This window comes from Carassius auratus, unplaced genomic scaffold (genome assembly GCF_003368295.1).
Source record: "Carassius auratus strain Wakin unplaced genomic scaffold, ASM336829v1 scaf_tig00214327, whole genome shotgun sequence".
Taxonomy (NCBI): Eukaryota; Metazoa; Chordata; class Actinopteri; order Cypriniformes; family Cyprinidae; genus Carassius; species Carassius auratus.
The window spans coordinates 1,362,008-1,375,143 of NW_020527617.1; the positions used below are offsets into that span (position 1 = coordinate 1,362,008).

A 13,136-nucleotide genomic window follows, 5' to 3' on the forward strand; every position below is an offset into this window, starting at 1 on the left:
CGTGTGCACAGCTGCGTGACGCGCAACGGCCATTTTGAGTTGTTTGTTCAGCGAGGAGCGCTTATTATTTTCCAGACGAACGCAGATCAAAGGGCCGAAACAGTCGAAAGAATCGCTCGAAAGACATTTCACCCTTTCCTTCCATCATTATGGGTCCACCGCGCTGCAGATCCCGCCGTCTGTTACTTGAGAGAACGGAGGACTTCGGTCGGTTTGTCACTTTATCTTGACATGGCTTATACGCGTGTGTGACGACTGTGGAGAAGCTCGAAAACAAACGGCAGACCATCAAGCTAAACCTCTGCCGAGGATCGATCCATCCGGGGCGGGGTTTTTTTTGCACTGAGCTCGGTGTATTAAAACGTGTTATGATTGTTTCGCAGTACTTGCTCGGATCGCAACGGGCTTGAGAGACCACTCGAGAAAATGACGAGCAACAATAGTTAGCCAGTTAGCCAGCCACGCCAGTCTCTGCTAGCATCGCGATAACAGAAAATAGGCAAAAACAAGATGTAACAGTCGGTTTTTTGATGAATACTAACTTTGAATGCTCTCGTAGATATCATAGTGGATAAAAAAACGACATGTAGCTCCCTTCAACCTGTTTATCAGTAGGTGGCGTGTGTGTGTATTCAGCGTAGCTAGCATTAGTTTGCTAGCCAGCCACAAAATAAAAGCCTCACAATGAAACTCAACCGTGGCAGGAAAGCTCGTGGGCCCATTTTATGCCCTTAATTCCCAAGATGTCCAGCAAACTCCGTGTACTTACTCAGTGCCAAGGTCTCGTGGCATCTGCATTTCTCTGCCATGGTTGTCTTTCTCACCTGTCATTCAGATGTGCTTTTATGAGACCGTTTATTCAAAGACATGGATACAAGCAAGAGTCAATCCAGGAAGAGACTTTCCAAAGTCAAATCTCTTGGTCAACTTTTTAGGTAACTTTAAACCAGATTTATTCATCTAAAGACCGGGATCTGTCCCCTCACACACACGGAGACAAACTTAAAACTGTCAGTATGGGCTTTCAGTGTAGCAGACATTTGTGTTTTCTGTCCTTTATTCAGTGATACAGCGCTGTTTCTCATATAAGAAGAATACTAATTGATCAGGTCGTGTTATATTAGTGATTTCTTTTAGTTTACACGTAGCCTTGGCTTCTTTTTTTTAAAAGGTGTAATGCATTAACTTAGACAAGTGCAAATTTACTTGGCCCAAGTGCACTACCCACATTGATTAAAAATGACTTGATTTGATTTCGCTCCCTTTCTTTCATTCAAATTAGTATGTATTGCAGGTAGTGCTTGGTTATAAAAAAAAAAAAAAGGGTTGCAAACCACATAGTCTACAGTCAAGGTAATAAAAAGCGAAGGGAAGAAAAAAAAAGTCTGCTTAAGGAAAATAGTATTGTTTGTAACAATGGGAGACCCAAATTCTCGCCGGAATCAAGCACGAAACCGACTCCGTGCCCAGCTACGGAAGAAACGAGAATCTCTGGCTGATCAGTTCGACTTCAAGATCTACATTGCCTTTGTATTTAAGGAAAAGGTATGGTGACTGATTCTGTATGAAAGTGAGAAACGGTTTGGGAGTTGACTGTTTGTCTGTGATTGTTCACATATGCCTTTATCCCATGTTTACAGAAAAAGAAGTCCGCGCTCTTCGAAGTAGCTGAGGTGGTACCTGTGATGACCAACAACTATGAGGAAAATATCCTTAAAGGCGTGAAGGATACGAGCTACTCCTTAGAGAGTTCTCTAGAGCTTCTCCAGAAAGATGTGGTGCAGTTACACGCGCCTCGTTACCAGTCGATGCGTAGAGTAAGTGTTGGCACACAGCACGGCTCACTTTCCACATTGTCTGTTGAAGATTAAGCTGCTGTCAGCTGTGTTGCAACCGTAATGGTCTGTCTTGTCTAAAAACCCATGTGTCATCATGTCGGTCGAGGACACTTGCTATTTCTGTCTCACTGATGTTGTTAAATCTGTCCAGGATGTGATCGGTTGTACCCAGGAGATGGACTTTATCCTTTGGCCCCGCAATGATATTGAGAAGATTGTCTGTCTTCTGTTCTCCAGATGGAAAGGGGCTGAACATGAACCATTCAGGCCTGTTCAGGTTTGTATATGTAAATTCTGCCACAAAACTAAATTTGGGGCTTGCGTATTATTTTTTGGACTTTTACACCAAGTATTCAACATCCACCATTTGCACAGTGGGCATGAATGGTGCATTAAAATCAATTTACAAATTGAATGTAGTTACATTTGCTTTTGAACGTTTACAGGCCAAATTCGAGTTTCATCATGGAGACTATGAAAAGCAGTTTTTGCATGCTGTTGGTCGGAGGGACAAGGCTGGGATGGTTATGAACAACCCCAATCAGTCTGTCTTTCTGTTCTTGGACAGACAGCACTTACAGGTTGGTTCAAGAAAGTATGACGTATGAAGGTCCATGGATAATATTTAAGAATATCGTGAGGATTATCAGATGATATTACAGGGTTTTTTTTTTTTCATCAACATTGTACATTTATCTAACACTCACTCAAATTAGTTTTTTTTTATTTATTTTTTTATTATTAGCTTTAATAATGCCGTTAACGGGAATCTCTTTAGCGAACCTCCGTATTAAGATTTATTTTTCATGCATCATATCATAGTATTTTGATGCTTAAATTTACTTTTAGCAGTAAAATTATTTATTGTAGTTTTTGGTGTTTGTTAATAGACAAAATAATGCTTTACACGTTTAACCAAGAATAATCTTAAATGTATCTGATATTGAAATTAAAAATCCTGTGATGTTTATTATATTGACACGGCTGATTGACGGTTGTCGATTTATTACTATTGTCTCACTACTGTTTGTTTCTTATATATTGCATTGGTTATGCCATGAAAATAATCATAGATGCTGGGATGGCAATAACAATAAATTTAATAGACAAAACTATAGAATTTTTATAGCAGCCCTTTTTTTTTTTGGTTATTAACCTGATAACTGTCACTCACGTTTTTGAAGATAGACTTGAATGTGCATGATACAAACCTACATTTTTATATTTCATGACTGAAAACATTTTGTAACATGATTTTGATGTGCCATTTACTTGGTAATGCAATGTCTGATTTTAAAATGGGTTTTGAAGGATGAATTTTGAGATTTTATGTTTTCAAGTGATATATAACTTCTGATGATTTCTAAAATGTGATAGAGAAAAAGGCAACGAGGAAGTCATATTTTTAAACAAAGGTCAAAGCTCCTTTTGTAATGTAGATTTCTGAGAGTGCACTCTTGTCATAAATTTATCTATTACTTTTCCTACATAATTTTTAACAAAAAATATTGGTATAATATATATTTGGGAGTCTTAGACCTTTCCAACGATATATAGTTTGTCAAGATTAGATTAAATTTGATTGTAATATAGTATAGTCAACGTAGGCGTCCCGTATACGGGACGGGGTGACATTTAACAGGTTAACCATAACACTGTCATTTATTGGTTATCGATTTATTTTGTGAATTCCAAATAATTATACACCTTAACCTAATATTTACTTTAATTTAATTTAATGTAAAAATGGTTGAATTATAAATATATATAGAATTTGAATATTTGTAATTTTGTTGGCTATTGGCAATGACAAATTTTCTTAAAAATGTAATAACAATGAATCCATAAAACACCTTACAATAGCCTAACATGTATTGTAAACTATTTAATAACCTATTTTTTAAAAAATTTGAAGTTTAAAATCATTGGTTACCCGTAAGCCAATCACATAACGTTTGGTTATGATGCGTGTTATTCGCCGGCTCAGCTGCCTCGAACCAACAGTGTAAACACAGGAACTCTGCAAAAAAACAAAACAATTGAGTGAAATACTGGAGTGAACATGGCAGTTCACAATCACAATTATTGCCTTACTGGACTTTAGCCTCCCCAGTTTCTTGCTGATGATCATTAACAGTTGTTAAATTTCACTTTTCCCAAAACTTGTCAGGATTCGGGAGTAGGACCACAACATCACATCCATTCAAAATGTGAAACAAACACTCTTCTTGTTCAAGCTTCAGTTGGCAAGTGTCGGGAATATTCTCCACAACAGAGCCAATAGCATTCCGTGTCTCCATGTCCGCTGTCGTTTTCGATTTCCCTAACCTAAACTACAATCCTAAATTCTGCGCTTAGCATCTACATCACGGCTCTCCACCCGCCTTCTGTTCGTTGATTGGCCGGCTGGTTTGGTGCTAAAACTGAGAGATAATTTGCTGTCTCAGACTGAGTACAGAAGCGAACTGAAATTGAGCGGAAGTACGAAGTCTGACGTAGTCAGGCTAATTTGCAGTAGCCTAAAGAAATAATTTGACAAAATTGTAATATTGGTGAATTCCTATTTAACTATACACTTTGCAATACCCTAATATTTACTGCATAATGTAGTGTCTAAGAATAGCCTTTTTTTTTGTCTCCTCTTTCTTCCAGACTCCAAAAACCAAGCTCACAGTTTTCAAGTTGTGCAGCCTCTGTCTCTACCTGCCACAGGATCAGCTCACCTGTTGGGGAGTTGGAGACATTGAGGACCACCTCCGTCCATACATGCCTGACTAGAAGAAACGCACGGAAGACACCCCTCAAGGCCTCGACGCAAGTTGTCCTTCTCTACACATCCCTCAGTTGAATAGATATGAACTTGTGCTTGGAACTCTCCTTTTTGTTAACCACTCATTTTCATCGTGAGATTTAATTTAGCTCCTTTTTTTTGTTTGTTTTAAATCCCTCCCTAAACCAGTCTTGGTTTGGCTCACCCCATCTCCCCTCTCTGATCAGTTTTTATTTGAACCTGCATGAACATTGATTTTGAGTGGTTGTTCTCTTGGAGCTGCACCGTCAACAAAACCAGTCACCGAAGGAACTCTTTACGTTAAGGGAACAAAAAAAAGAAAAAAAAAGAAAAGGAAACCAATAACAGAGGTCTCTCACATGTGGTCCTCGTGTGTTGGACTGGCTTTAACATCACTGTCATGAGGGATAGTTAACATGTCTGTTATATTGAGTAGGGATTTTTAATGAGTAATGGCAATCAGTGACAGGACAAAAGAGCCTGGGTAGTCTTCCTCAAAAGGCTTCTATTATAAGGTGAACAATACTTGTTAACTCATTTGGTGTAGGCATTGCTTCTCATTCAGTTACTGCCTTAGTTTTTGCTGGACATTTTAATTTGAGTGTCATTCCTTGCCTATAATATGAAAAACCTTGTTTTGCTTTTTTTGTCATTTCTGGAGGAGTGGTGCCTGATGGGGACAGAGGTGCAGTGTGTAATGTATATCTAAGATAGTTGACACAAACTGTCTGTTGGAGGAATTCTGATGCTGTTTTTTGCTTGGGATGGTTGTCACCAGTTAAGCAACTCATGCACTATTATATACATACGAGCTACTGATACCAGATGTGATCATTGGTGGTGGGTATGTTATGGGAGACTGCTGTTCAAGCTAATGTACCTAATGAGAAATTTCGTAGAGAAACTTGAAATAGATCATTATGGATTTGTTTTTCACTTATAGACCACCCTGTTCTAAGAGTACTAAATATTGCAGTGCTTGGGTCTTGGTATCCGTAAGCCATATTTGTCCATTCTTATGGCATAAAATCATTACTTTTCTCCCCCTTTGGAAATTCTATGTTACCGTTGAAGGGGAATGTGCGTCTTTGTCTTTATTTTGATGTACCCATTGTTTGAATAATTCTGTTGAAATAAACATTGCTGAACATATCCTAACACGCCGCAAAGCTTTTTATGCAGAAGTTTAATATATGACAAAGAATTACATTTTGTACATACACTAAACACCTGGCTGATTGTCTTCCCTGAGCAATGAGTTTTCGATTTGCTTTGTTGGTGAGATCTACTGTTGCAAATGCCAAAGTCCTTCCATGTTTTAAAACCTGAGCTGTTATCAGAACATCTTCTCCCATTTTATCTGTTAAATGAAAAGTAAACCAATTTTTAAGTTTCAAGAGTCCATTTTAGATGTTGAATGTACTTATTTATACATTTTCCACTTTTATTATATAAAAAAAGCAATTGAACAATTCCGTCATTATTATCCAAGGGATAAAATACAGTTGAATTTAAAGTATTTTTACTACTCCATCCAGTCTTCCCCATTCGTTACACTATACACTATATGTATACAGTGTCCATCAAACATAGCTATAGGCAGAAGCTCACGTTATGTTCATGTCCACGTTGCCCTTTGGAGCTCCTCTCTCGCTGTACATGAGTGGTGGAGATCACATCCACCAGTGTGGCTGTCAGTCCTCCGTGAGAGTGCCTCCTCTGTTAGTGTGCTCCTCCTCCACCTTCAGCTCACACACCACTTTCCCAGGGGATGCAGACAATACCTCCACCTGATCACCACGTTTACTGCAGAGTGAACTGGTGCTCTGCCTGGTTTACAGGTGCTTTTCAATAATTTAGAATGTTGAGGAAAAGTTCGTTTATTTCAGTTATTCAACTCATATTGTGAAACTCGTGTATTAAATAAATTCAATGCACACAGACTGAAGTAGTCTTTGGTTCTTTTAATTGTGATTATTTGGCTCACATTTAACAAAACCCCACCAAATCACAAACTCATCAAATTAGAATATGATGACATGCCAATCAGCTTATCAACTCAAAACACCTGCAACGTTTGTATGTAAATGGAGAAGAGTGTTTAGGCAGCTAACGTCACAGAATGCGCCCAGGGGGCAAGGAACTCGACCGGAAGTTGAAGTCGGGCAGGGGCTGCCATCTTTTAGCAAAACTTCACTTGCGTTAGCATTCCCATTGACTCCCATTCATTTTGGCGTCCCTTTGACAGCGAATAACTTAACATCTGAGGCGTTTAAAGACTCCGTTTGTCCATTATTTATTTCTAAAGATACACGACAATGTATAAAGGGCTCCATTACCTTCTATGTTACATTATGGCCCTGTATAAACAGTTTTTGTAAAAAAATAGGCTAACGATTGCGTCATAACCACTCGTCTCTCTGTCGCATTACCGTACAGACAGGAGGAGAAGCTCGCAGGCAATTAACTTAATATGGCATACTGGCGTTACATTTTAAAATACTATGCAAAATAATTAATCAGAATACTTACTCCTGCTCACTCACGCCAAAGAACTCCCCGCTCAAGCTCGCCGTCTCTGCAAGATTAACGATGGCAGTTTGCACGCACAGCCACTTAGAAGATTTACATCTGTCAGACAGGTTGCTGACGTCGTCAAGCTTCGTTTGAGTCTGCGCGTCAGAAACGGAAGTGCTAAAAAACGCTAAAAATGGGCTTCACTTGTCTCAATTTAGTTCCAATAGGGTCGCTGTGTCCATTAATGTCTATGAATGCACCCGAGCTCGCACCTATCAAATATGCGACCTATTTTTACATGTGATTTTCGGGATTCTAATTGGCTTACGTGAGCTTGAGCTTCTCGTTACACTGCCACCTACAGGTTTGGCATGCTCTTGATGGCATATATACGCAGCTATGTGTAAATGAAGACTTTTCTGAAAACTGACATGTGTGCGCGATGTTATTTTTGAAACGGGAGAGGTTGAAATGTTCGTTTATGAAAATAGCCGCCCACGTGTAAACGTAGCCTAAGTCACAAAAATTCATTGCCAATAAGCTGGCTGTTCACAGAGTGCTGTATCCAAGCACGTTAACAGGAAGTTGAGTGGAACGAAAAAGTGTAATAAAAACATGCACAACCAACCGAGAGAACCGCAGCCTTATGAGGATTGTCAAGAAAAATCGATTCAAGAATTTAAGAGAACGTCACAAGGAATGGGCTGAGGCTGGGATCAAAGTATACAGACGTGTCAAGGAATTTGGCTACAGTTGTCATATTCCTCTTGTTAAGTCACTCCTGAATCACAGACAATGTCAGAGGCATCTAACCCGGGCTAAGGATAAGAAGAACTGGACTGATGCCATTGGTCCAAAGTCCTTTTTTCAGATGAGAGCAAGTTTTGTATTTCATTTAGAAACCATGGTCCTAGAGTCTGGAGGAAGAGTGGAGAAGCTCTTAGCCCAAGTTGCTGAAGTCCAGTGTTAAGTTTCCACAGTCTGGGATGATTTGGGGTCCAATGTCATCTGCTGGTGCACTTAATGCTTCCTTCTGCTGACCAGCTTTTTGAAGTTTCTTTTTGATACTTTCCAGAAGGCCAACAATCCACTTACAAGTTTTTTTTTAAATTGGTTTTATTTAGTATTCTAATTTGTTGAGCTAGTGAATTTGGTGGGTTTTTGTTAATGTGAGCCAAAATCATCACAATTAAAAGAACCAAAGACTTAAACTACTAAAGTCTGTGTGCTTTAAATTTATTTAATACATGAGTTTCGCAATCTGAGTTGAATTACTGAAAAAAAACGAACTTTTCTTCGACATTCAAATTTATTGAGAAGCACCTGTATATTTCAACGAGTGGCTCTCCAAAGAGAATCACTTAAACCAAAGATTTCGCTCGACACCTATACCTTACATAAAACCCGCTCAAATCCAGGACTATCAACCATTGCTCTCTTTTAATGTATTTAGCGACATTGACACCATCGCTGAAACTGCAAATACCAAAACACAGTGAAGGACTACTTCGCTCTTGCAGAATGTTTGAAAGAGCATTACTGTATTACTTTGCGAAGTAAAGCCCTTTTGGAGTGCCTAAGCTAAAATACCTCTCGCCACAAATAAGAAAAATGGCAGATAACAATGACACAAAAGAAAATAAAAAGTGCACTACATTCTTATAAATAGGTAAACTAAATCTACCAATTCAATTTATGAATACTTCAAGAAGTTAAAACTCACCATTCGGCTATCAGGGCTTTTATTATGAAATAATGGATCATTCATGATTCATTTGAGTCGTGTCTTTTCAATGAATCCGTTGAACCGTTTTACTCATAGACATCATACATCATATGTCTATGGTTTTACTCATGCGTTTTACCAAACAGATATAAATGATTAGTTCAAGAATCGGAAATTCTGAAATTCTTAATTAAAATTAAATTTGGAACATTACGAATGTTATTGCTAATTATATCTCATTCCTGCAAACAAACAAACTGAACTGGCACACAAGTGCCTACACATTATTTGATATATATATATATATATATATATATATATATATATATATATATATATATATATATTATTCGTGCATAGAAGGTTTAGAGCACTTCTTTTTATTCACATAAAAGAATTGCGGAATCGTTTCGGTTTTGAAACGAACTGTTTGAAAGAACCGAGTCTTTCAGTACAGCAGTCTAATTCTTCCGGAAAGATTCTATTTATAATTATTCGGTTCGGTACTCTCTGGGTGCGGCGTTTAATGTGATGTGAAAATTAGGATTTAAGTCGTAATTTATAGTGTGGTTTAAATAAATTAGGTCCAGCGACCACAAGCATACATACATAATGGTAATATCGGTCTCCGTATTTCGAGGGTTCCACCCGGAATGTTTTTGTATCTGTACGCTTCCATGTCCCGCAGTTATATTAAACTGTGAACATGTCCCACACTGTTATGCCCGGTAATCACACCGATCAACAAATGTCTGCTCTAGAGGAAACGAGGACGAGTCTTTGCGATCAGTTTGCCTCTGTCTCTGGGTCGGACAGTGCTGTGGCGCAGTGTTATCTAGCAGAAAATGAATGGGATATGGAGGTATGGCACTGTACACTGCACCAAGTTTCTACATAAAAATATATATTGCGTAAATCATGTTTAGTTCTTCTCGTCTACAACCCCATTTTTTTCCTGGGTCCCTGCCAGAGAGCACTGAACTCGTTCTTCGAGGCTCATATGGACTCAGTCTTTGATGTTGAAGATGAGGAGGAAAATAAAGATGTTTCTGGGAATAATAAGAGAAAGGGGGTGAATACTTCTGACCCTGCTGATACTTCAGGGACAAAGAAGAAATTTAAGACAGACCAGGTGGACTGGTAATGTTTTCCCCTCGTTATACTAGGAACTGAAAACTACTTAAGATACTCGATATATCTATACTAATAATATTTTTCAAATTGTTTGTGGTGCAGCATTGACCTGACAGTGGAGGAGCCCACCTGCTCCAACAGTGTGAACCCCAAAGAAAGTCAAGCAGGAAGTGGTGTCCCTGAATCTAATGCGGAGGACAGCAAGCTCTCCATCATCAGCTGGAATGTGGATGGTTTGGACACATTGAGTCTTGCAGAGCGAGCCAGGGGCTTGTGTTCATATCTAGCTCTGTGAGTTGTTTAAAGACCTCTGATATTCTCTATTTCATGTTTTATTTGACTCTAAGTTTCTGTTGTTATACTCGTAACTCTTTGGTTCATTTTTTTCTGTTGTAGATATACACCAGATGTGGTTTTCCTCCAAGAACTTATTCCATCTTATATTCAGTATCTTAAGAAACGTGCTGTCAGCTATCTGTTTGTTGAAGGTGAGAGACCTCCGTGAGCTTATGTATGAGTTATTTACTGATTCTTGATGTTCCCTGTCATTAAAGGAAGCGATGATGGATACTTCACGGGAATAATGTTGAAGAAATCAAGAGTAAAACTTTTGGAAAGTGAGATCATCTTTTACCCTACAACACAAATGTTGAGAAATCTATTAGTTGCTCAGGTGAGTTTTGCAATAAGCATTATCTAAAGATCGTATTGGTGTATAATGAATGGCACAGGTGTATTTCAGAAGGGAATCATTCATTTCTTTTTTGACTTAAGGTGACTTTCTCAGGACAGAAGCTATACTTGATGACGTCACATTTAGAAAGCTGTAAGAACCAATCAGAGGAGAGAATGAAACAACTGCGGCTTGTATTTCAAACGATGCAGGAAGCACCAGAAGACGCTACTGTAATTTTTGCCGGGGACACCAATTTAAGAGACGCCGAGGTAAATTCACCACAAGGACTAGAAAAACGATACCAACCTGGTGGGAACATAGAAAAGAAAAGAAAATTTCCAATTCATGTCTGTGAAATTGTGTATTGTATAATAATACAATAATACACATTCAAATGAACCCAGGTTTCAGTTTGGTGTTGATGAAGGGTAGTTGCGTGTGACTGATGGGCCTGTGAAAAGGAGTAGAAGATTTGGAAACACTGGACTAATAGTCACAGTAGCTCCAAATATGATGGAGGTGAAAGTCACTAGTGCAATGCAGCATTTCTGAAGATTGTTTCTGTCCGTGTAGGTGGTAAAGGTGGGAGGTTTGCCTCCAGGTGTGTGTGATGTTTGGGAACAGCTGGGCAAGCAGGAACACTGCCGATACACCTGGGACACCAAAGCAAACAGCAATAAGACGGTGCCTTACATCAGCAGATGTCGCTTCGACCGCATCTTCCTTAGGTCTGCTAAAACCGGCCCGAGAGTCACTCCTGACCACATGGCTTTGGTGGGAATGGAGAAACTGGACTGTGGCCGTTACACCAGCGATCACTGGGGAATTTACTGCACTTTCAACAGATGATTATTAAATCCATAGTAGAACTTTAGAAGATAGTTTTAAAAAGTGTTAAGAATGTGAAGAGTGCCTACAAATTTAGACTAAAGAGCAGTGTAAGAAACAAAGACATACTGATAATAATAGAAGGCAAAGCTGGATATAAAATACTTCAAAAAGGGTTTAAACCTCAGTAATTGTTATTTTTTTCATACAATATCTTCTGTTATCAAACCATGAGTTCAGCCAATCTCTGCTCTCCCATATAATTTTTAAAAAACATGAAAAGGTTGATTGAATTAAAGTGATTTTTCCTAAATAAGTGTGGCCTTGATTTACAGTGGTAACTGTGGTATGGGTTGTGCGTCTTATATTATACCACAAGTGGTCAGTGTTTCTCAAGCATTACACACGCTTTGAAATGGCATTGGTTACAGAAGCACAGTGAACTATTACTTCTTGAAATAGTGTTTATTTATGTGTGTGCATACTGTTTAAAAATCTGGGGAATTATTTAAAATGACGGTCAAAATTGTGCAAATAGAAAAACAATGAAAGCATTACATTTACAGTAATATTCTAAAAAAAAGTCTAAAAACGGTACTGTGAAATACTGAACAAATATAATTTTAAAAACAACTTGGTAGAATATGTTACAAGAATCTTCGTTTTTTTTCTACTTCAGAACACCGTTACAGTTAAAATGTATTATTCATTTACAGTTTTTCTCTGTAAAAGAAATTCATATATTATATAATATATTATATATATATATATATATATATATATATATATATATATATATATATATATATATATATATAGATTTTTTCCCCAAAATTATGACTGGCACTTTACATCACACTGATAATTTTTGCCCCGAATAAAGTTCCTCAAAAGTAAGTTTACTTACCACAGTGTCAAGAGGTTGAGATTAAATATAACACGATGTACAACAAAAAATATAACCTGTGAAGATAATATTGTTACTGCGTTTCATAACCAATCAAGCTGTAATTTGGTGAAAAAAGTGTGAAAATATTATTTCATTGTGCAATTTGAACGCATAACATTATAGCTATGAAATTAGACAAAGGATGTCTGCCATTTTATTCCAAAAATGTTATTTCTTAAACTTTCATTTCCGTCACAGAACTCTATTAAACACAATACATGATCTGGGATGGTGTCCAATGAAACAACACTGTGGTTCACAAAAGTGGACTTTGGACATTGTTAGTAGATAAATTAAATAAACCAGGGTGAGTGTGTTTATCTTCTGATGCTTACACTACCAGGCAGTGTTACCAGGGTCACAACAACACCCGGCCAAAACTAGCCCAATAGCATTCCAGGGGTAAAATACACATAAAATGCATGTTTTTGGCATGATCCCCTGGTAAAATTCAAATTCCAGAGGCTTAATCTCACGTTATTGGGGTTGCTTCAGCTGTGTTACAGTAGACCAATACCAATACTGCAACCAGCGCCTGAGCTCCCTGGATCTATCTCTCAATTAATGTTCAATGTGTTAGATAAATGTGCTACTTATTAGTGTTGCAGTTTGAGAGAAATGAGTAGTGGGGTCTCCTCTTAACTGTCCTAAATCAGCTGAAAGCACATGAGTGTGAA

General features: G+C 38.0%; 2 protein-coding genes across 2 annotated transcripts; both read left to right on the forward strand.

The window, feature by feature from the left end:
* The first annotated feature begins 10 nt into the window (after nucleotides 1-10).
* On the forward strand, nucleotides 11-5,787 carry LOC113091849 (uncharacterized protein C6orf62 homolog). The gene is made up of 5 exons (XM_026257512.1): nucleotides 11-1,545; nucleotides 1,641-1,817; nucleotides 1,990-2,115; nucleotides 2,285-2,419; nucleotides 4,491-5,787. The coding sequence occupies exons 1-5, from the start codon at nucleotides 1,417-1,419 to the stop codon at nucleotides 4,614-4,616; spliced, it is 693 nt and encodes a 230-aa protein (XP_026113297.1). The 5' UTR covers nucleotides 11-1,416; the 3' UTR covers nucleotides 4,617-5,787.
* A 3,581-nt stretch (nucleotides 5,788-9,368) lies between these two features.
* On the forward strand, nucleotides 9,369-11,826 carry LOC113091870 (tyrosyl-DNA phosphodiesterase 2). The gene is made up of 7 exons (XM_026257537.1): nucleotides 9,369-9,734; nucleotides 9,843-10,012; nucleotides 10,109-10,297; nucleotides 10,403-10,494; nucleotides 10,561-10,679; nucleotides 10,781-10,951; nucleotides 11,256-11,826. Exons 1-7 carry the CDS (start codon nucleotides 9,579-9,581, stop codon nucleotides 11,529-11,531), a joined length of 1,173 nt encoding a protein of 390 aa, XP_026113322.1. The 5' UTR covers nucleotides 9,369-9,578; the 3' UTR covers nucleotides 11,532-11,826.
* The last annotated feature ends 1,310 nt before the right edge of the window (nucleotides 11,827-13,136 follow it).

Bases quoted from the DNA above. Each gene is read 5' to 3' on its own strand.
- LOC113091849 (XM_026257512.1), top strand. From the start codon at position 1,417: ATGGGAGACCCAAATTCTCGCCGGAATCAAGCACGAAACCGACTCCGT. The intron at 2,116-2,284 runs GTTTGTATATGT...GAACGTTTACAG, and splicing joins AACCATTCAGGCCTGTTCAG to GCCAAATTCGAGTTTCATCA. The intron at 2,420-4,490 runs GTTGGTTCAAGA...TCTTTCTTCCAG, and splicing joins TGGACAGACAGCACTTACAG to ACTCCAAAAACCAAGCTCAC.
- LOC113091870 (XM_026257537.1), top strand. From the start codon at position 9,579: ATGTCCCACACTGTTATGCCCGGTAATCACACCGATCAACAAATGTCT. The intron at 10,013-10,108 runs GTAATGTTTTCC...TTTGTGGTGCAG, and splicing joins AAGACAGACCAGGTGGACTG to CATTGACCTGACAGTGGAGG. The intron at 10,298-10,402 runs GTGAGTTGTTTA...TTTCTGTTGTAG, and splicing joins TTGTGTTCATATCTAGCTCT to ATATACACCAGATGTGGTTT.